This window comes from Phalacrocorax aristotelis, chromosome 16 (assembly GCF_949628215.1).
Source record: "Phalacrocorax aristotelis chromosome 16, bGulAri2.1, whole genome shotgun sequence".
Lineage (NCBI taxonomy): Eukaryota > Metazoa > Chordata > Aves > Suliformes > Phalacrocoracidae > Phalacrocorax > Phalacrocorax aristotelis.
In genome coordinates, this window is record NC_134291.1 from 13,067,846 (window position 1) to 13,091,054 (window position 23,209).

General features: G+C 50.8%; 1 protein-coding gene across 5 annotated transcripts in view; it reads left to right on the forward strand.

Annotated features, from left to right (window-relative positions):
* Positions 1–1,400: 1,400 nt before the first annotated feature.
* Positions 1,401–23,209, forward strand: part of PRPSAP1 (phosphoribosyl pyrophosphate synthetase associated protein 1) — a 29,490-nt gene continuing 7,681 nt past the window's right edge. Inside the window, exons 1-8 of one of the 5 annotated variants that reach the window (XM_075110980.1) lie at positions 1,401–2,067; positions 2,766–2,877; positions 11,540–11,592; positions 13,189–13,255; positions 17,583–17,755; positions 18,144–18,259; positions 19,188–19,243; positions 19,797–19,942. In XM_075110980.1, the coding sequence (XP_074967081.1) occupies positions 2,795–2,877; positions 11,540–11,592; positions 13,189–13,255; positions 17,583–17,755; positions 18,144–18,259; positions 19,188–19,243; positions 19,797–19,942 (694 nt within the window). In that variant the 5' untranslated portion in view covers positions 1,401–2,067; positions 2,766–2,794. The other 4 variants (XM_075110981.1, XM_075110982.1, XM_075110979.1 and 1 more) reach the window with 4 other exon arrangements.

Here is a 23,209-nt window from a genome sequence, read left to right on the forward strand (position 1 = left end):
GAGGACCAGAAGATGGTGCCAGGGTTCGAAGAGGGCAAAGCGGAGGCTGAGGGCTCTCAAAGAGGCCACGGCATCAGCCCCAGGCTGGTGTGCCAAGGCTGCCAGGTGGGAAGGGGTTAAACAGCCCTGTCTTCTCAGCACACCTGAATTGCAGGCCAAGCCAGGAGGGAAGGGCTTTAAAAGAGGAGGACAGCAGTAAGGCGCTTCCCTAGGGGCTTGGGAGGGAGCTGGTGGGAGGCTGAGCACACTGCAGAGGTGCTGTGCCACGGCCCCCAGAACGCTGCGTCCTCCCCTTGCTCTCCCCTTCCTGGGTGCAGCTCTGGGGTTTGTTCCCTGCTGTTGCCTTTCCTAGGGTGTCCCTGCAGGAGCCTGTCCCTGCTGTCCCCATCCCTTGGGGTGTCCCTGCTCCCCTGGGAGCTGCCATTCCTCTGGCGGGTGCAGGAGGAACCTCAGGAAGCAGCCAACTTCCTACATCCCAAAAATAGTCTGCCCCCCCTAGTTTTTTCCCCAGCTTCTTCCTTTTGAAGGGCAAAGCCAGCAACTTGTGACAAGTGAACGGCTGCAGCGTGGATGCCATGATCGCTGTCATATGATTATGCCTTGCAGGGCAGCAGTGGCTGTCACTAAACGCACACGGCGTGTGTGGCCGAGGGAGAGCCTGGCCCAGGCTTGGGGGTGCCTGTGAGGGGGTATCGGGGTGCCTGTTGAACAGATGCTGCTGGTTCATCCCAAGCTGCAGGGTTATCGCCAGCCTGAAGGCTGGATTAGCATCACCTGCCCGCTGCGCTGCCTTCTCAGAGTGAATCCAGGCAGCTGGCACTGTTGTACACCAGGTAAATAACTGCGGGGCTGGTCCTGAGCGATCGTGGAAGGAGATGCGGGATGGAAGCACACCGCAGGGCCAAACACACGCCATCAGGCATGGTGAAGGGAGACAAAACTTTTTGTCCTGGTGCTCGGGCAGTGCAGCAGTGCCGTACAGAGGGGACACTTGTACTGTGCACTGAGGATGCTGCATTTTAACAAATGCTGGAGAGACACAATCTTTAATGAAGTGTTCAGCAGAAAGGGACTGACGGTGGCACTGCAGCGCCCAGCTAAACATGAAATGTTTCTGACAGGAGCCATCACTGGAGCTCCCACCGCTGTCACGTACCCAACCCTGAGCAGCTGGCACACACCAGAGCAGCCTGGCAGCGGAGAGAGATGCTACGGAGTAACCGAGGCATGTGTACATCCTGCATCCTCCGTGTCCTGAACAAAGCCCGCTGCGACCTCCCTGCTCTTCACTGGGAGGAAACAGGCCAAGGGACGAGGACCTGACACAGCGGCTCGGAAAGCTGCCGGGAAAAACCTCTCCCTCCAGGGCAAACAAAGCGACGCGGGGTGATCCTGGTGATGAAATCAATGCAGTTCACACTTCCTGCGACATGAAGTGTGTTCTCTGGGCTTGGAAGGGTCAGCACAGAGCTCTGCCAGGCGGGCTGGAGCAGAAGTTTTCTGCTTAGATAAGTCATTTAGCGCCTGCACCCACGAGGGACTTTGTCCTCGCATCCAAGGAGCCCGGAGGACCTTGGCGAGCCCAGGAGCGAGCGTTCCCTTGGGAAATGGTGCAGAGACCAGGCTTAGCTCCAGCAGCACCTCCTGAGGGCCGCCATCCCGCCGCCACCATAGCACTGGGGTGCTGAGAGGAGCACCAGGCTCAGCGTGCGGCCCGGCAGAACTCCTCCCGAACACCGTGGGGCCCCGGGAGGGCTCAGGCTTAGGCCCTATGGGGCGGGAGGCCTCGGGCCTGGAGCCAGTGGGGCAGGCCGACCCCACAGCCGGCCCCACAGCGCTCCCACCCGCCTGCCATAGAGTAAGACCAGAGCGCCGCCGCACAGCTTCCGTCGGGCCGCGGAGCGGACGCCATCTTAGGCGCGGGCAGTGAAGCCGCCGCACTGAAGCCGTGCTTCTCACGGCCGGGTAGAAGCGGGAGGCGGCCGCGCTGCCAGCCGCGCTCGGGAAGCGCGCGGTGCCGCCCGACGAGGAGGGAGAGTTTTCGCCGTTCTCACGCTTCCTCCTCAGGTACCGGCGCTGTTCGGGCAGTGGCTGATGCCCCTCTCCCGCTGAGGGGAGAGCGCGGCCGCCGTGCCCTCACCTAAGATGGCAGCGGGGGCGGTCTCCGCCCGCGGAGAAGATGGCGGCCGAGGGGAGCGGCGCTCTAGCCGGGTGGCGGAACTCTCTTGGCTGGGCGAGGGGAGCGGGAGGAGACGCCGCCGGCCCCGGAGGGACCCCCGCCACGGGGACCCCCCCTACAGCCTTTCTACCTCACAGGGGAACCCCCCCCAGACCCCCCCATACCTTCCCGTGCCCCCCTCAGGTCACCCCCACCTTCCCCAGCCAAGGGAACCCCTTTCTGCCTTGCTGCCCCCGCCCCATTTTGGGGGTCTCCCTCCCCCCCTCCGGTGCAGGAGGTGCCTCTGGGTGAGCCTGGGGCGGGTGGGGGTCGGGGTGACCCGGGGCTCCTGGGGGCTGCTCTGCAGGCAGTGTGCTGCGCCCCCCCCCCCCGGCTGCTCCATTTTATTTTAATAGTCGTATTTCCCACCCCGCATTTTATACTTTGCCACAGGAGAGGACCAGGAAGACCGTAGGTAGCGGAAGGGTTCCCCTCCTCCTCCTCCCCCTCCCCACCCCTTAAGGGGCGGCGATCGTGGCGGAGAGGAAGAAAAGGATGCCACGGAAGCTGTTGTTGCCTTATAAATCTGTTTTTTCTCACTTTCGAGCTCCACGGGGGTCGCATGACTCTTTGGCGATGAACGCAGCCAGAAGTGGCTACCGGGTCTTTTCGGCCAACTCCACGGCAGCCTGCACCGAGCTGGCGAAGAGGATCACGGAGTAAGTTCCCTCTCTTTCGAGTTGCTTTCCCCCCCAGAGCTCCTCCGAGCAGGCAGGCTATCTTCCAAGCGGCTGGGGAGGCTTTTGGCGTCCTACCGCCTTCCCAAGCCAACGCTGTTTGCTGCGAACACCTTTGCTGCAGAGGGTTTGCGCTGGGAGCCTTCAGCAGCTCTGTCCTCCTCCTCCTCGGCGCTGGCTCATCCCTCCCGACGACTCAGTTTGCCCCAGCGACGAATATGGACCGGCTGCTTTCTGCCTCTTGCGTCTCTGACATCCGTTTCCATGCTGGAAAGGCTGGGTTGCAGCAAAGGCTGTTACTTTTGGGGAGGGAGAAGGTGAAACTCGGCTGAACGAACCTCGGAAAGCGTTTTAGCTGTTTTGGGAGATGCTCAAAACTTTCTCCGCTGTTTTTGATGGGAATGGGCTGGTGAGCTGGTGCACCCAACAGCTTCGCTGCTTGGGGCGCAGGGAGCGTCGCCTGTGCGGACCTCGGTGCAACGCCGGCAGTTGCACGGACCAAAGCGGGCTGGCGAATCCACGCTTTTGTGGGGTGGGAGAGGTGGGCAGCACGGGCTGACAGAAGAGAGTTTAGTTTGGGGATAGAAGTGTGCCCATTTTGGGCTTTTTTCCAGCCCATCGATTTGGGCAGAGTTTGACCTTGGCTTGGCAGGGATGGATGCGCTGGGTTCTGCTGAAGGAGGTGTGTAACAGCTGGCTCCAAAACGGGGCTCTTGCTGTGCAGAGGGGCACCGAGCTTACCCCACACTTGATCTTTTGTTTTGAATTAGTTTGGTTCAAATCAGGGCGCTCCCGGTCGAAGGGGCTTTTCTGAGACGGGCATCTGTGTATTGGGGAGCTGTCATCCTAAAGCAGGGTTTGGTTGGCCTTTCTGCTGCTTCTCAGCTACAGCTGCTCCCAAAGTCGAGGGGGCTCAGTGCTTGTTTGCGTGCTGCAGCAGATAGTACCCTTGCTACGCATTCAGCTTGTTCCTGTCTCCAAGGGCATGCTTAAATTGGAAATATTACTAAATACAGGTGTGCTGCCCCCTTAAACCGGAAGAACATTTTGCTATTTGTCCAGCTAGCGTAATAAACAGTGTGTTCAATCCTTAGCACAGATTATCTCCATGAAGCTGACTTGGCTGTTTGGCTGGGATTTCTGGTGCTGATGCGATGACTGTTGGGTAATAGTGATGGACTTCTCTGGGTGCGAGGCAAAGAGGGAAATCCTTGTGTTTGGGAGTGGAAAGCTTTTTTTTGGTTCGTGTGTTTTTGCTCTCATTTGGTCAGTTCCCTATCACTTTCTGTTCACTGATACAGCTCTGAAAATAGGCTCTCTATATAAAAAAGTAAGCTTTGCTGCAACAGATGGGACATGGTTTTACAAGGCCTGTCCTGTTGCGTCAATGCAGAACGTAACAGAAGTCCCCCAGGGACGAGCTCCAAGTTCTCAGGACTGAAAGAGCAAATGGGCAATCTTTATTCTCTGCTCTTTGTCTTAAAAATAACTCACTTTTTTTTTTTTAAGATGTAACGAGCAGAGGCACGGAGCAGGCTTCCCCGGGCTGCGGCACACACAGCTGGCTGTGTGATGTGCTGCTGTAACCCTCTGCAGGGTTCCCAGGTTCCTCAAGGGTGAACGACAGTGGGATCACCCTGAAGGTTCCTCTGAGGGTGAACCACAGCAGGATCCAGAGAGCAACCTCCCAGCTGTCCTTCACAAAGTAAACTTTTAATAGAGGCGATGTGGGCTTTTTGCCTTAGCTCTAATGTCCGCGAGGAAGTTGGATGCTCTGGTGGTGGTATGAGCACAACGGTAGGAGACACGGCTACAGCTTAAGCTGAGACTTAAGGACACGTAGCTTTACTGTCTGTAAAATGGGCATAGTTGCCACTCTGAGATGGCAAGATGTGAAGCATTACACACGGGTGAGGTTTTGTTGGAGGGGTGCAAAATCTGGAACCATCAATAGTATGGATTTTCCCCCAGTAAAAAGTCTCCCAAACCCGAAGGTGTTTTCAGCACCTTGCGTGGTGGTGTTGCGCTGACCTCAGGGACTCAGGGGCTGCTTCAACACGTTTATAATACATCCGTGTTTTTCCAGGTCACAAAAAAAAAGATGCGTGACTGCTGGCTTTCCCCGTGTCGCATCCCAGCCTTACCTTGCTGGGGAGGTCAGTTGCACCTTTTATTAGAGTTGGAGCAGCCTTACAAGGGTGAGTCTGTCCTCTAATATTGTGCGTTCTTTTTAAAGTTTTTTTATGACCTTTAGTATAAGTAGTAAAAGAACTTTAAAACAACACGCAATATTAGGAGTAGGGCCCCTTGAGACACTTGTCCGTCTAGGCTGTGTCGCTCTTTGCCTGTAGGTATGATGTTAAAACGGATACTTGCAGAGTCCTGGCTTATCCTTTTTTAAAACCTCAAGCCTGGGGGGGGAGCAGTGTGACATAAGCCAGACATCTGAAAGCTGTTCAATCTCCTCGCTTCATTTCACGCAAAACTTCCAGAGTTGCTTTCGATTCAGGCTCTGAGCGTGGCGTTGTGGCACGCTTCCAGTCTTCACAATTTCCCATTACGCCTTCTGGGCTGGTTGGGGGCCCCCCGCAGCCAAAGGGTTGGGGGCCCAACTTCCACTTTGCGTTTTCAGAGCTTTTGCTTACGTTAGCGTCTGTCAGGGAGAGGAGTTTGTGCTGGTTTATAAGAACCAAATACCTTGTGAAACTTTAAACAGTAAAGATGCTCCTTAGATTCAGGAGCCCTAAAATATAAAAAACCTCATACTTTTATTTGTATCTTATAAATTGAGGGATGCTTTGGTTTTTTAATTGTTTCCCAGATGGAAAGACAACTCCTGTAATTAGGCCACTTGGCACCTGATTACAAGCTGCATTTGTAGGTGAGAAAGGTAATTTCTGTGACCAGTGCTGATCCCTAACGGGCCTTCTGTGCTGCTGGGGAGAGGGAGGACTAGCAAGCCTTTTTAGTCTCGGGAGTCCAATAGATGCATTTAGATCTCCCTCTGCCTGCAGTGTTTGGCACACAGGGTATAAATATTAACGTTTTACTCCCTGCTTGTGTGCTTGGGTTGGAGGGTATTGCTGATTGAGGCTTGCTGGTGCCTCCCCAGCGTCCCGCAGGTCTGCGTTATGTGGGATGTGATACTATCGTGAACCCTTGGCAGACTGGATGAGGGTATTCTAGACGTTCGTTTGGTTCGCAGCACGGAAAATGCTGGTGATCTCAAGATAAAAGCAATGCCGTGAGCCTAAACAACGTGAGTAATGAGGGGAAGATGGAGACCTGTGTTCTGACCTCTTGTCCTCGGGGGCTGGGTACAGAGCACTAAAAGCAGGGTGGTGTTCTCTGTCAAGGAGCGGGAGGCAAGCCCTGCTTTCCGAAGAGTCTGTATGTTAGGAGGGCTTGCAGCAGCCTCCCTCAGCTGAAGGAGAATTTCTCATGGGATGGAAGAAGAGTAATGTCTTTAGGTCATCTTGCCAGCATGTGAGAGGATGGCACAGAGGAGTCAGATCACAGCAACCTTGCGATGTTGCTCTCCCCCATCTCCAATCCTTGTTCTTGCCTTCTGGAAAGAGCTCTTGAGTGATGCTACAGGAGGAGAGGAGGTGACGCCAACCTTTTTCCGTCTCAGAAGACGCAGCACTGTGGCAGGAGGCTAACATATGATGGAGTGAAACTGCATCAAAGGGTTTTAGAAAGGAAAAAGAATAGCCAGCTAACAAGTGCTGTAGCTGGAGAGGGTTACAGACGGGGGATGGCGCTGGAGTAGGGTGAGTGTGGAGCAGTTGGCCTTTGAGGTTTTCTGTGCAGCTTACATGGAGCGAGCACTGTGGCTGAGCAGATTGGCTTCGCGTGGTAGCTGGCTGTGCTGGCCGGTGCCAGGTTTAGGGGAAGTTCCTTCACAAGGAGCAGACTGGTAGGACTAGAGGAAAATCTGTGTGGTGTTTGCTGGCAATTCAGCTGCACGGCTTTGGCATGGCTGGAACAAATGATGCAAGTGCTGGATGGCTCTGGGTCCAAGGGGCAGATGAGCAGCAGGGACTGTTCTTCAAGTATCCAGTCGTGCCGGGTGAAGGAGGAGAGCTAAAGGAGAGCTCAGTTATAAGGATATTTGAGCAAGGATATTGCCTTGTGTCCAGGAAGCTGCTGTTCCCTTTCGCTTTCCTGGCTTGTTCCTGAAGCAGGAGATCAGGAAATACACCGTAGAGCTGCCGCTGTGCTGGCTGGGCCAGCTGACTGATCTTCATTTGAAGATTTGCTCAAGTTTGGAAAGCAATTCAAAGCCAGGCTGTGGCTTGCTTTGGCCACGGTCAAGCACGGAGCAGATCCTCTGCTGTCAGCTCCAGCTCCTTCTGGAGTCTGCAGCGGTTCGTGGAGTCTGCAGGTATGGGGAGAGTCGGGTATTTGCAGAGCTGAGACCAGTGAAAGTGTAATGAAGAGGATATTGCCAAAATAAAATCATATCACGGTCAAGGGCTTTGTCTGTGCGCAGATTTCTGTTCAAATCGAATGTTTGCACTGCGAGCTGGCTGGAAGCTTCCTTTCGGGGGTAACTTTACAAATGTCTTTTAGGTGCTTGTCACAGAGTGGGAGAAGGAAACACAGCCCGGGCTGAGAGCCCTTCCCAGCGGTACCGAAACGTGCTTTGATGGCATGAAATACTGCAAGCGCACTTGCCTCTTGAATTTTGATTCAGCTAAATGTCAAGTCTCTTTTAACTGACTGTTCTTTTTCTGGAGAGCCTGGTACAGTGGTTTTTGACAGTCTTCGGAGGAGCGTTTTGAAGTACAGTTTAATACAACCTTATAGTGTTTCCTAAAATACTGCAGTGTGTCACTTCCTTGTTTAAACTATAGGTGATTTCTGAGCTGTTCGCGTTTAGGCTGTGAATTTGAGGCAGATTTTATAAACGCTTTTGTATCCACATCTTAATATCCTCTTGGCATGTGTTGAGACTGCAGAAGGTTAGATCATCTTTCCTGGACAATGTTTACAGAGACTGATATTCCAGATCAATATAAATTTTTACTGGCCAGTTGCTCTGAGTAGGATTTTTAAAGCTATAATGAGAATTTTTCTCTTAGATGCTATCAAGTCCTAGAGGAGTCGGTTTAGTGATGGAGCTGGTGCGAGGACGGCCGAGCAGAGCAAGGAGCAGTGCGTGGTCACACAGGGAGAGCTTACGCTGAGGTGGCATTAAAAACTTTAAAAGCTGGGAACAGCCTGGAGTAGTAATCGTGACCCGGCTGTGCCCAGCCCTCTGCGCTGAGCTTGGCAGGGCTGCATGTGCAGAGCTGTTTTAACAGATCCCAGTTCTGAAGACTGCTGCTTTTAAAAACAAAAACAATGCCAAACTGAGTTTCTGTCTCTCTTGGATGGAGAAGAGAGCTTCCAGAAGTGAACAACTCCCCTGATGTCTGCTTGGCGCTGGTTAACAAGTGAGATTTCTGCAAATACTGTAAAATCAGCCTGAAGGTTCTCCAGTCTTAAGTGCTTCGGTATCGGCAAAAGCCCCCGCCTCCCTGTAGCCAAATACCACATCGCACTGCAGGGATTTTGTCGATGGAGCTTGTTTTGCTTGGCGAAGTGACTTGTCTAGAGGACCTAGAGTATTACTTTTGCCAGAAGAAGCTGTTCCTGTCTGCGGGGCTGTGTGCTCTGGGTCAGCCTTTTCTTTCCTAGTGTAGATCTCGTGTCTGCAGACAAGTCATCCGGTAATTGTGATACCCTCTGTTCAGGACTAACAGCCTGACTGTATGAAGCAGAGTTCTTGCTGTCAGTTTAGTTCCTCTATTGCCTAAAGCAGCGAGCAATTGTGAGCTTCTGCATGGAGAGGATTTAGAGAGAGAGGAGCTGGGGACGGAGGGGAAAAAGGGAGAGGTGACAGGAAGGCGGGATTTATCTTTGAACGCTATGGTTGCTCTCAGGCTGCGTAGTGGCTAAGGGTGTGCTCTGCCCTTGACTTCTGTGGAAATCTCCCTTTTGACCCAAGTCCTGTGGAATTCAGTGTTTTACAACAGGAGAAGCACAAATAGTCCCTTCTTTAACAGCCTTGGCCAAACCAAGGTTTTATCAGACTCCTGCACTGGCTGAAGTCTCTGCTTACGCAAAGCCTTCAGAAATGGATTTAGTGGAAGGTGTGCCCCTTGGGTAAACATACCTCAACTGCTTTGGTGGAGCTGCCTCATGGTCCATCGGCCGTGCCCGCAGCTTGCGGGGCTGCAGAGCGCTGCAGGTGGGGTGATGTGTGACTTTTGGGGGCAGCTTTATCTCGTATCCTTCCCATGGCCGCCCCTCTTGTTTACTTGCAGTCAACAGTTGGAGCAGAGGTGGGATTTATTGGCTGACCAGAGCAATCTGCTACCGTTCATGCCTTTAAGTTGGCAGCTGCTTGCTGTCTCTTCTGCTGCTATCTGCACCCAGGTTTGACAAGCTGAGCTGTTCAGTGTCCCTCTTTCTGTCAGGGAGCAAACTTGCCTTTCCGATTGCTTGTTTCGGCAGCACAGACACGGCATTGCTGCTGTACGACCTGAATTGGGGACTGCTGGGCTCTGGTTTCTTCTTGCCAGCTACATCCTCGCAGAGCATCGCAAACCTCCGCTGTGTTTGTTCGCCACCTCTTAGCATTGGAAGTGCCACCCTCCAAGGGGCGTTTGGCTGAGATGTGTCCAGCTGGGTTGTTTTTGAAGCTTTCTTTCTTTCCATGAGATGCAGGATTGACAAAGGGCACTTGCACGGTCTCGTTAATGGAGTTTTTTTTTCCAGTGGCGAGGTAGGAACGTGCTGTCTGCTGTGAAGTCAGGGCGCACGTGCCTCCAAAGGGAGCTTGCAAGACTTGCCGTGCAGTTGTGGAGGAACAAGTGTGAGTCATTAAACATTTCCCCCCACACACTGGTTTGTTTTGTGTGCGTGTGATTCTTGAGCTTGTTTAGACTTGGATGCCTTGGCAGCGATTAGGACGAAGCTTAGTGGTTGCAAATCCCTGACTGTCATTGGAAAGGCAGCGGGATCCCAAAGGGTGGCAGTAAGTGCTCGATGGATCCCGTCTGCAAAACTCACCTTTACCGTGCACCTGTCCCCAGGCTTGCCGTCGCTTGACGAGCTGCCAAGGTCTTTTTTGAAGATCTGAAGGTACTGAGGATGCCTTTGTAGTGCAGCAGCAAGTTTTAACCCAGCGGGGCTGGTGAGAGAAGCCAAATTAGAGGTTTGGGTGGCTTGCCTGCTCTGGGCGATGCTCCAGTCGGTGCCCGAGCTGGGCTGGTTACAATCTCGCACGTACGGTTCTCGATGCAGGAGTTTACTTACCGGTCCCAGCCGTGGCATAATGTGCTGCCAGACACACAATCGGGAATGTCTGTGTGCCAAATACATGCTTTGTAGCCAGATAAGCAAATATATCACGTTACATTCGAGTATCTGTTATCGCAGCTGTCCCGGGCACGTTTTCCAGGCCAGCTTCTAGCTGAGACCTCCAGCTTACGGGCTCATATCTGAGCCCAGCGGTTGCTGGTGGGCCAGCAGCACGCCAGCGTCAGGCTGTCTTGCTCATTGACTCCTGAAAAAAACATATCTTTGTGACAATGTCAGTACGAGGCTGAGTCTGTGGCTAAGGAGATCGAGAGAGACTGACTGCTGAAGGCAGTAGACCCGGGGAGAGCCGGCGACAGATGTGGGCTCTTTAGTTAGGATTCGTCCTGATTCACAAAATTTTGGCATGTGTCCCGGTAAATACAGTATATGTGCGGGCAGGAAACTACTGCCGTAATCAGCATGTTGAGCAAAGGTATTTTGCAGGCATAAACTGTTTCCTAATCCAGCATGTGGGCATGGCCACCGAGCAGACCCTAGAAGAGAGGAGGGTCTTGCCCTGTGCTCCAGCCAGCTGAGTGGCAGCATCACACCTATCCCAAGCGTCTCACCGCTGCGGGGTCTCTCAGCTGAGGCTCACACTTAAGGCACACGTGCCTCTAAATACTTACTAATGGATTTCTTGTCAGTACAGTTAAATACAGAAGTGTCACCCGAGGGAATAGTCTGCCTTTAGGAGCCTTTGAAAATGCTCTTCAAAATTAATTTCTTACATAAGAAAGAAATAAAAAAAAAAAGGGGGGGGAGCGACTGTAATCTTTGTTGTGATGAATGTTGTAGGTTTGACATTTTGAGAAGGAGTAATTTGAAAAAAATCAGAATTTTTTTTTTAAGTTAAAATCTCAACCAGCTGAGTTGTTTGGGGGGCAGGGGAGAAAAAGATGTGGGAGTCAGCAAAGGTGACTCAGTTGCCATTAATGAAGCCTTGAGTAAATCATTAATGTTTAGTTCCACAGCAGATCCCCCTAAGGTGGCAGTGCATAGGCTAGCAAGATGTCCTCTGCCATCAGGAGGCCCAGCCTCTGCTCAGACGTACAAGGACAGGCTCTTTGAGTACGGTGTGGACCTGCCGCAGAGCAGCTTGCCCCAGCGTCCGTCGGAGGGAAGGAGACCCCCGGGGAAGGGGAGGACGCGTAGTTCCGCAGCCTGGCTGGCGCGCTCGGCTCCCTGTTAGGCACTGCTGCGCTTTGTTGGTGTGTGATGGCTGGTCCAGCCTCTCCCTTGGATCCCTAACTGCTGGGTTCCTCCATTTTTTCCTTTTTTTCCTCTCTAGGCGTCTTGGTGCTGAGCTGGGGAAATCCGTGGTGTACCAGGAAACCAACGGAGGTAAGATAAATCTTTATTTGCAACTGTTTTGAGGTAATATTAGAAATGCTGGGTAACTCCATTCATTGGCCAAACCTGAGTAACAAGTGCAGTGATTGAGCTGTGATGTTACTGCTGCTCCTGGCAGAGCTAAACCTCCGTGGCCGACCTTTGACAAAGCGATTAAATGCGTTCCTTCTTTCCCCCTGTTATCTCGTTTGTCTGCCATTAGCTAACTGCCGGCTAAAGGAGAGTCCTACTTCGGGTGTTAGCTGCTGCAGAGTCTTATATGCTTTTGTGCTTAGCAAAACATCGCCCAGGTTTAAAAGTAATGGCCTGCTTTCTAAGTGTCTGCCTTGCAAACTTTTAGATTATCCCTCCTCCCAGCCCTCCCCCGCCACAGGCAGTTTGCAGCTGCCCTAGCAAGGACCTGTCCCCTTGCTTTAAAGAATGCAAATGCAGGGCTCTGCTGGGGAGCTGCCACTTGGAGCCTGCTTTTGTCTCTTTAAATGTAGCAAGTGTTTTCAGACGCTGGGCTAAAACACAAGGATATTGGCTAACAGAGGTCAGTGGCTAAGAGTCATTTACTGTTTCAAAGCCTCGGCTACCATATTTGCAAGAGAGACTAGAACCAGAGAGCTGATAGAGGCGAGAGGAAGGGATGGAGATGGTGCTGGCTCGGCGTGAGGATTTATGATAGTGCTGCTGCCCTTGCAGCCAGAACGGGCCGTGCGGTGTGTAAGCTGCCGTGGTTATGGTTGGGTTGGCTGTTGTGCTCACACTAGTGAGAGCTCGCTGCCCGTCAGGGTTAGTTTTAAATCAGGTCGCTTGCTCCAAGGTCTGGAGTTGTTCCTCATCACTGCACAGCAAACGAGTCTGCTTTCGGCAGAGTCCCTTAAGGTTAGACTTTGAATTTGGTAGCTGGGTAGGTATTTCTCTCCTTTCGCTTATCCCTGCCCTTTAGTCCACGGCTGTGTAGGAGATGAGTGGCTAAGGCACCTCGGGAAACCTGGCGTCATTGCTTTGGCTTTGCAGAGCTGCTTTGCGGCTTGGCTTTTGCATTTTAGTCTGGGACCGTAGGAATTGTGTTCAGCAGAGACCCGGGTTTCCAGCTGGTGTTGAAATGTCTTGACCTTGGTGGGGAAGTTGGGGAGTTCTCCTGAACTCTGTGCTGCTGGTGTTGCCTTGGGCTGTCCAGCCTGTACGGAGCTGTCGGGGCCATCGAGTCCTAGAGGTTGTTCTGCTTTTGGGTGGCTCATTGTTCACCAATGAATGTGGTATTGACAGCTTTGGGCACGGAGGAGTGAAAAGGATCTCTCATTGAGAGTTAGGTAATTGTCTTCTATGTGTAAAAGAACCGCTGTTCAGCCTGGCTTTGCGTTGTGAATGCACTAACTCACTGGTGTGTCATGCGAGCTCTTTACTTCTCAGGACCAGCCCTTGGCAAACCCACCTGGCTTCTCTGTGTGTGCGTAGTGGTGTATGTGCACAAAGGGCAAAGGGGCAAGTCCTCTTCTGCCCCGGCTGGTGGGCAGAGTTGCTGCTGAAGCATGGCATGTTACCGCTGTAAATCTGATGTTTGGAAACAAAATTGACTGTGTTTTCAATCCTCTCCAGAAACAAGAGTTGAGATAAAAGAGTCCGTCCGGGGACAGGATATCTTCATTATACAGACAATCCCCAGGTAAGGGACTTGTGGCTCCGTTTTACAGCTGTGATACGCTTTGAATCTCCGGTTCAGCGGTGTTCGGTAGGTTTGCTCGCCGTTAGCCAGCACGATAACCGCTCTGTTTCCAGTGTTGTCACTGCTTTGCCTTACATTTAAGACACCACATAGCGTTAAGCTGTTAAAATTCCCAGAGGATCGCTTGTGCCACAGCGAACTGAGAAGCTTCCCATCAAATAGCTTAAGTGTGTCACTTGAGGCAAGAACAAGTATGACTGATGGCTTCAAGTGAAACATCCCTGGTCTGTGTGTTGGTGTCCTTGCAGGCTCAGTTGCTTGGTGATTTCTGACTGGCATTTCTATTTCAGGATGTGTAATTTCCTCTGCCTTCCAATTACCAAGCAGCAGAGCCAGAAACAAACAGCAGCTATTGTTTCCGTTACCGGCTGGATTACTCTTCACCTTTCAGTGTAGTGATGCGAAACTGAACTCAGGTGGAAGCCTGTGGATTCCCTCCTGTGTTCTAGGGTTCTTAATGGTGTTGGGTCTCTTAAGTGAGCCTGTTTCGTTTTTATTTTGGGCTGTTCTAGCCTTCGAGTAAGAGGAAAAAGAAGTGCTGTGAGTAACCAGGGGCCTAGACTAGAAAACCAGCTGCTAACCCCAGGAACCTTGCTGCTCACTGGCTGAGGAAGAGTGTCACGAGATCGCACTGGGTTGGTGGGAAGGAAGCCTACATACGAATGGTAACTGCAAAATGACAACCTATGAGCAGGGGAGGTGCTGTTTTCAGAGATGAGGTATGGATAGGATGCCTTTGTGCAATTAGCAAAACAAGGCTATTCCTGCTCTGATAGCTTTTTTCCAAGTTACCAAATTCTGCTCAAATTTTGGAGATCACAAGAACTAATAAGCATCAGAGCTCAAGCAGGTAGCAGAATACCCTTCAAACAGAATTTTTCCTTGCTTGCCAAAAAAATAGAGCCCAGTTAGATTTCAAGTTCATTTCTCTTTGTAATGCTTGGCCTGTTGTTACAGAAATCAGTAGGAGTACAAGATCAGCTTGCTCACTTCTGGAGTTCCTCTTCCAGGCTGAGACATTTTCCTAGAGCTCATCTCTCTGCAGAGAGATGCTCCAAGTGTTTCCTCCCTCAGGGAGCAACTAAATCTTTGCAAGATGAAATTCCACTGGTGCAGGGTTATGTTTTGGGTGAATAGTGCCATTGTTGTCCCTTGCGAGAGAGTTCTCTGAAATAACTTGTAACCCAGAGCTCTGTAAACATAAAACAAACTGATAAGGTGTTCAGAGAGAGACAACTCAAAGCATTAGGGACAGCAATAGTTTTGGGATGGAAGAACCTCCCCTGCTTTTAACTTGTTGATCCCCTTGTTTTTCCATAAACTGAATTCAATGTTGTGAGCCAAGAAATGCATCCTTTTTAGCCAGAATGTTCAAGGCCCTCCAGGTGAGGGGCCACCATTGTGCAGCCAAGTCATCTTTTATTTTAAGCTGCAGCTGTGCCTTGCTGCATTGCTTGAGGGACAGGTTCAAGGGCATCTCACTTTAGCAGCAGGTTTCAGGGAGCTTTTCAGGAGTAAAAACAGCATCTCTGTTGAATAATCTGAGAATAGGACTTCTGCACTCAATAGCAGTTTGAAAAACAAATAAAATACTAGGACTTAGTAGGAAAGGTAGAGAGGGAAACTACTTTGTTATGCTGCAGTGTGAATTCACAGTCTGCATCTTAAATGCACAGAGAAAGACTGGCAAGACCTGAATATTTGATACAAGCTCCCTGTCCAAAAAGCATATAGCAGAACTAAAAACATTACAAAGACAGGTATCGTCCAGGACTGTTGGTGTGTGGGCTAGCATTTGTATGAGGGAAGCCAAATAGCTCATGTTTAGACCGTAGAAAATGAAGGACGTGGTGATTTAGTGATACACTAAAAGCAAAAGGAGTCTTCTGGTGCTGAGAGTTGGTGCTGGTTGTTGCAAAGTCGACTGGCAGCTTCACGTACGCCATTTGCTCAGCCCCGAGAACAGGGGTGGCTCAGGCAGGGACGGGGAGCAGCGAGGGAGGCTCCAGGCTGCTGGAGAGGGGTGGTAAGTAGGGCGTGGGGGAGAGCTGAGCTGGCTCTAAATGTCCTGGTAATGAGCTGACGGTCCCTGTGTGCGGCCTTGGCTCGGGCTTTCCAGCAGTAACTGTGAACACGGGGTCAAGGCAGGCGGTGGGGAGGGCAGCAGGGAGACTGGGATGCTCTCCTGGGTAACTGTTTTGGAGATGCTGTGGTGGGGGTTCCAGTGCAGATGTTATTCCCCTCAGTTGATCCCCACCCCGAGCCGGGCCCTTGGTTCATGTCGGTGCCCCTTCTGGAGCAGTGGATCGGTGTGACGGCTGGCTCAGCGCGAAGCATCCAGGAGGGTGCTCCTTGCCTCGGTGAGCCCCCAGCCCACCCACCTGGGCCCTCCTGGAGGGACAGATGCTTCCACCTCTGCCTAATGCCTGTGCTGGGTGGTCTGCTGGAGCTTCCCAGAGTCCAGAATGGGGTCCTGCTGGAATATTGAGAGGTGCTCCTCCTCCAGTAATGTCTCCATCGATATGGCTACCCATGTCCCACAGCAGCACCAGGACCGCTGGCACCTTCTGAAATCAGTGGTAACCCTTTCTCCCAGGAGCAGTCTTGTTCTCTCTTTGTTTTCCATGGGAATATATATATATTTTTTTAAAAAGTAATTTGAAAAATAATGAGGGAATATATTGAATTTCTGAGATGAACCTTAAATAGGCTTAAACTTGGCCACTTTTCTTTTATACAACACTGATAGTAGCATCTTCTTCTCCTCTCGCGACCCCACTGGCACAGCTAAAACACCAAAGGGAAGAAACAGTTCTTTGTTTGGCTGTTGCCCTACGTGGCAGGGGGCTATGTTTTATGTAATTCTTGGCTGGGTGCTTCAGAGCTAACAAAGCTTTCTTGTGTGTAAACGCATTGTGCGCGAGGGCTGGCGGGGCCAGCGGGAGAACAGAGACCCAGAGCGCTCGCAAATGAAGAGACACGAACGGAGGTTAATTTCCAAAGGAAGGGGGAGCGATGGAGAAATGGAAATGGTTAGAGGTTTGTCACGGGTCACACAGACGGGGAGTCGGAACACAGTATCTCCGAGCTCTTGTGGAAGCCGTCGCCGGTGGTCAGGAGGCAAACGGGTCCTTGAGCAGTGCCTCGGTGATGTGCAAAAAAGCTCTGCGGAGCTTTAAGCTGCTCTGTGCTGTTTATTCCTCTGCTGCTGTGTGGAAAGATGGCTCTGTCAGCCCCTGCTCCGTCACCATGGGCTCCACGGCTGAGCTACCGCCAGCATTGCCCTCCTGGGGACCGGTCTGGGGATGTGGTGTGTCACTTGAGGCTGTCCATGCTGAAAACCCCCAAGCAAAGGTGTCTGCATTGTAGGAGGATCGCCTGTCCCTCTGTCTTCTCTGAAGCGCATGTTCTTCAGTTCCCAGGTGGTCTCGAGTCAGTTTGTGACGATGCAGACAGTGTCTCTTGGTGTTGGTTTTATGGAACTAAAGGGGCTTGGGTTTTTTTCCCCTTCCCCAAATGAATGAAAATGCAGATCAATGCACTCCTGCTGGGCCACACCAGTCATCATGGAGAAACTAACTGAAAATGAGGTTTATGTGTATTCCTTGCTGTGGTCTACAGATAATGTTCTGCCTCGGTTGGTTTTTGTGTTTTTTTTCTTTCAAGCAACAGTCATTTAGCATTTACTGCGCTGCTGTTCCTTCCATCTCTAGATAAGCTAGATACCGTGGAGATGCTGACCTCCACCAAAGTGATGCTCTGGACTTTGTACTGCTCCAAAATGCAGTATTTCTTAAGGCAGGAAAAATAACCTGCCTTACATTGTTAAAAATAAAAATACCCTAATAAATCTAGTGTGGATGAAGTTGTGTTGGCTGCGTGTGTGCTGCTGCTTTAAAAGACTATTTTATTTCAAAATACACTCTAAGAAGTGACATTTGTTCCAACATAAGTGAAAAAAGGCCTTTTTTTCTGTTGTGATGATGGAGGGAAATCGTCATACGCCTCATGTTAGAAGAAAAAAAATCAAATTCTAGTCCACAGCTCTTGAGTACTTGAGCCACGTCCTGCGCATATAAGAGTTGATCATAATGTGCTGTGGCATGATGGAAGGAGCTCTGCAATTACAATCTGGGTCCTGCATCCATTAGCGTAAGATGTACCACTATTTGCTTGAAAGTCTGGTGAGGAGAGGTATGGGTATAAAAGGAAAAGGAGTTACACTGGGAAAACACCTACTAATACTTGGACTGGTTTTCAAATCTAGAGATGTGAATACCGCTGTCATGGAGCTGCTGATAATGGCGTATGCACTGAAGACTTCCTGTGCCAGGAACATCATTGGGGTCATCCCTTACTTCCCCTACAGCAAACAGAGCAAAATGAGGAAGAGGGGCTCTATAGTCTGCAAGCTGCTGGCCTCGATGCTCGCCAAGGCAGGTGAGTGTCACAGGGAGCAGCAGCATGGCAGGCTTGGACGCTGCGGTGCATCTGTCTGTCCTTCCGTTCTTCTCCCGTTCGATGTGGGGACGTGCTGCCGAGCCCTTGAGCCACCTTGCGGGTATTCATTTTCTTCATCTAGATTTTATCTCTTTGTAACTTGCACTTGGGAAGTGGCCTGGAAGTGTTGTACCGAAATACAGTGTCGGCCTAGTGCTGTGGCTTATCGCATGCCTGTTTCTCACTCTTTTACATTAACCTGTTTATTTTATCACATGGCATAATAGTCTGAGTAACAGCTAAGACAGTCTGGAAAATGGAGATATTCAAGGATCTCCAGCCATATGGGAGGTCGTCCCAATGAATCGTTTTGGTTTTTTTTCCTTAGGTTTAACACACATTATCACTATGGACCTTCATCAAAAGGAAATTCAAGGCTTCTTCAGCTTCCCAGTAGACAACCTGAGAGCATCCCCTTTCTTGCTTCAGTATATACAGGAAGAAGTGAGGTTACTCTAGTTCTATATATATCAACTTGTCTTAACTTGTCTTAATGTGATAGCAGCACTGGGCCTCCGCCTATGCAGAGGTTGTGTTGTCAGGCTAGCTCAGTCTTCTCTTAATGAACTCTCTTGGGGGGTACCTATAGCATGTTTATTAGGAAAGTGGGAAATGTTATATTTTATGATTGTACCTGGATAGAAATTGAACTCTTGACCATAAGCAGAAGATGAGTTTGCTCTCTGTAGAGTCAGTGCCATTTGAGAGATGCTATTTATGCTCCTGCCTCTAATCACCTTTTAAATCCCGTTAAACTGTCTCCCTTCGCCCTTTGTTCTCTGGTGGATGTCTGACTGCTCTGAATTATTGATAGACTTTGTCTTGGGCTGAGTGTAGGAATGCTGAGTGCAGCAGGACTGGGAGCAGGGCACAGAGGTTTTATTTTCCATGTGCAAAAGATGATGATTTATGCCCATCCGGTGAGAGCAGGGCTTCCCCATACGGGGAGAGCGGGCGCTGGGTTCAGACCTTCCCCTGCAGACAGAATTAGCCGCCGCCAGCCCATGTAGGGTAGGTTAAGCACGGTGACCGTGCTGTTGGGAGCCGGGGTTTGATACCTCTGGCCCCCAGGGCCCATCACCGCACCTTCCTCTTCCTCCCCACGCTGCGTGTGGTGCCCTGTGGCTCGGACGGCTGTGCTCAGCACTGCAGAGTAGGACCTGCAGCATCGCCTGTACTAATATTTGTGTTGCATTTGGGGCAGAATACACAAATACTGCTGTTGAAAACGAGTGTGATTGCCTCTAGTTTCTTGCCACAGAATGAAGATCTGGGTCTGGGGGGGGAGTGGACACGGTTATTCAGCCATGTATCAAATGAGTTACTCGCTAGCAAGAAAGTCTTTACTTAAATAACTTTTTATCTCATCCAGATTCCGGATTACAGAAATGCAGTTATTGTAGCCAAATCTCCTGATGCAGCTAAAAGGTAAATGGATGCTTTGCTAGCTGGCTAGAAATAACTTGGAAAAGATGTGGGCTAATGGGAAATACACTAGGAAAAAATATGGGAAATATACTGGGACAAATATGGGAGAGTCACAAATGGATCAGCGGTCTGGTCCTGAAGTCCTTTGTGGCTGGAAACAGATGCCTGCCATGGTGTGGATAGGCAGCTGAATTCTGCAGTCCCAACCCTGTTGGGGTAAACTCTGGAGGTCTCTGCTGCTGCAGAGCTGGGTGGTTCCCCTGGGCCAGGATCAGACCTGCTGCATGAGTTTCAGCAGTGCCTGACCGTCTCAGAAAGCATTTAGCATATGGAGGAGCGCGAGGAGACCCCTGTGGTGGAGCCAAGGGGTAGAGTGGGCTGTGGGATATTAAGGAAGAATGAAAAGTCACTTCCAGTGAAGCTTCTTGCTGGGGAACAGCCACAGAGGGTGCAGCCTTTGCCTGCCGTGTTGGGTCTGGGAGGGCCCTGCTGCACTGGGCTGTGAAGCTGCATCAGGCCAACATCTTCCTGACATGCTGTGGTTGTCCTGCAGGGCTCAGTCTTACGCTGAGAGACTACGGCTGGGACTGGCAGTGATCCATGGAGAGGCTCAGTGTACAGAGCAGGACATGGATGATGGACGTCACTCCCCTCCCATGGTCAAAAATGCAACTGTGCATCCTGGTCTGGAGCTGCCGTGTAAGATTAAGCTTCTCTGCTTACCTTTGGGCAAAAAAGAGAAAAGTTTGGTGGGAAGTGGCTGTTGGTTTAGCTGTGTAGGTATAACCAGCCTAATGGCAGTTGGACCAGTGGGATTTTTCTCATGGAAAGGTTGGTATCAGTGAGTTGTAAGAGAAGGTACAGGGAAAGGTTTTTATTTGGCTCTTTCTGGCCGTGCAGAGCATCAGTATTGTTCTCCTTGGCTGTGCCCACTCAACAGTGTCAGACTGACAAACCCCTGTTAAAGGTGGGGCTTTTACGGCGCTCAGCAACAGAATTCATTGAGCTGATGAAACAGAAGAGAAATGCAAAAGTGTAACTGACAGGGGAACAGCCACTGGGACAGGCTGCTGTCCCCAGCGCGGAGGGGAGGGCTGGCCTTCGGCTTCCCCTCCTGCTGCAGCCATTGTTACTGCTGGAAGTTTTCTTCATCTTGGCAGCCAGGTGATCGTGTTCCAGTGTGCGTGTTGACAAGGTTCTAAGGTTTGTGGGGCTAGGGTGAATAGGTTCTCCGGGAGAGTTGCTGAGCCGCTTCCTGTGTTCTTGCCATCGATCGATAAGATGCTGATTTGGGAGCACAGAGCAAAGAAAAAAGGAGGAAACCTGTGTTCTAGGAAATGCCATCCTCTTAAGATTGCTTGTATTCCTGCAACAGCAGCAGTCAAGTAACAACAGTACAATCAAAGCCCAGCTCCCTCCTGGGAGGATTTTAGCTTTCTAGGTAGATGGTAGGTGGTAGGACAGAAATGGAGTGCAGTGAATGTGGCTGAGAAGTGCCCGTGGGAAAGGATGCATGCTGCTGTGTGTGGTGAGGAGCTATCTATCCATCATGCAGCCAAACTTAATTATACCAGCAGTGGCTAGAGCTACTGATAAGCGTCTCCTCTCTTCTTTTGAAGTTTAGGGAGAACACCCAACCAGTTTGTGGGCAGGTCGTGAAGGGGAGGCAAGTAGGACTTCAGGCATTTTCCATTACCCCAGTCATTGCTCACTGTAACACAATCAGTCAAACAATGCTTACGTTGCTGGTGAAACTCCTCTTGGGCCTTGGGGGACAGGTGGGGTTTGGCAGTGAAGTTTGGGACCTCATCTTGATCATCCCCCTTCTGACAAGGGGTTTTTTTTTTTTCATGCCCTTGCAACAAAACAGGAGTTTGTGTGGTTACTCTTAGCCTTTTCCTTCCCCTCCTACTCTGAAGAGGATGCTGTCCTCCTAAATATCACTAGCTGTCATTTGTCTGCTGCTGGGGCATTGATGTGACTGTATTTTTATTTCCAACCACGTAGCTTTAAGGAAGCTCAACTGTGGGAGCTTGTGCTGCTGGAGAGACCTGGAAATGGTGGCTCATAGAGAAATGTGCCTTTGTCCAGTTCAATAATGATTCCAGTGGAAAATTGCTTTCACTCCTCAGCTATCCAAACACAAACTATTTTGCTGTACGTGTCACCACTTCCTTGTTTTATCTCCTGCAGAAACTGAGCTCTTGACTAATGTCGCTACATTCCTGCATATGCCTAAGGCACAAATGTAAAACAGACGAGCTGTGGCTTGGTAGCTGTCTGTCGGCAAGATGTGGTGTGGATTATGGGGCAACCTTGTCCAAAATGCTCAGTAGGAAGTTGTTTTTCTCTAAGGTTTTCTAATCTGATAATACCTGGTTTTGAGCGAGCTGGGCTCCGTTACTGGAGGTGCAGAATACTGAGGTAATACCTGTCTAGAACAGTCTCTAAGCTTCTAGTGCGTCCTGCTTGTGTCGCGGCCTCTGCCAAGGAACCGCGCTCTGCCAGACAGGGGTGAAAATGCAGCTATGGTTAGGGTGGCAATGCTGTGAGTGTCTGTACTTACCCTCTCTGCTACACCTCCTTTCTTGTCCGATTCAGTCATTTGAAAAGCATCTTCCCACCTCAAGTGGCACGTCAGGCAACCCTTGATCAGCCCTTCCTGCCGTGGGCACCGTCACCAGCAATGCCGGTGGTATAAGGTCTGATGGCAGAGGGAAGCAGGGTTCAGCTATGTCCCTGTGTTGTTTGTGAAAGGCAGGACACGTGCTACTCGCCCAGAGCCGTAGAGGCTTCCTTACACCAAAACTGGCCAGAAAAACCTCTGGTTGTCAGAACAGAACGAGTCCCCTGGGTCTGGGCAGTTAGCGGGCGGGTGTACTCCTGGAGGGTGGCTCAGAGTAACCGTGGAGCGTCCTGCTCTGGGCTGCAGCCGGATCGGTGGGGAGCATCCTATCCTCCCTCTCTAGACTCTGCAGTTCAGGCTCCCCAGCAGTTGTGTTACAGTCAGAAGAGAGGCGAAACCCGTGTCTGGGAGCAGCCCTGGAGCCCTGCAGCGATGGCTTATGCTTTATGCCATTCTTTATGGGCTTCCTAGTGAATTGGCTGGGCTCCTGTGCCCTGGCACGTACCTTTTCTCCCTATTCTAGCGGAGATCGTGTGCCTTTAATTACGAAGTGTTATGCAGTGTAATAGCTTATTTATTGTCCTGAGAGTGTAGCCTGATGCCGTGCTCTGATTTGGTGTCATACGGAGCCGTAACACAAAAATGCCAAAGGTGCTTCCAGTTGCACTTCTTAAAGCGCTGTGCTGAAGCGGCAGCAACAGCTCCCGTCACTCAAAACCCAGAAATCGGAGCCTCTGAGACAGGATGTCACTCCGAGGTTATTCTCTTTGATTGTGTGCTCTTTGTGTCTCAAAGCTTGCAGCTGGCTTGGGGCTGTGCTTTAACAAACGCATGCGGACTCTTTGCGTGTTTCCTCGTCCTTGAGAAAAGGAGTGGAGCACCATCTGTTAAATCATTTCAGTGGCTTTGAAATTCAGTACTTTATACAAATAGCTAATGGCCTGCTTCATACCCAGAGCCCAGCACACTGCCGTGAAGGAAGAAAATTTGGGTGGAAAGCTGGACTGACTGTAGGTCTGTTCCTAGTTCCCTACCCCCATCTCTCTCCTGTGTTTAGGCTGGGCACAGGGCTGTTATCTGTCCTTGCAGGTCTATCTCTTCACAAAACAGTTTGTTCTTGAGCAGCCTTTTGCTCACAGACTCTGTTGTAAATGCAGCATTATTTTTCTTGGTGATTAGCACTTTAATGCATGCTGTCAGCTCCAAACAGAATTTGTTTAGCGTTTCTTAGCCCATTTTTGACCGCTTAATTAAAGCAACAGGTTTATGCACCTGGGAATGCTGTTGGTTCGGGCCAGTGATAATCTTGCCTTTAACGCGTGGGACTTTGGCGTGTATTA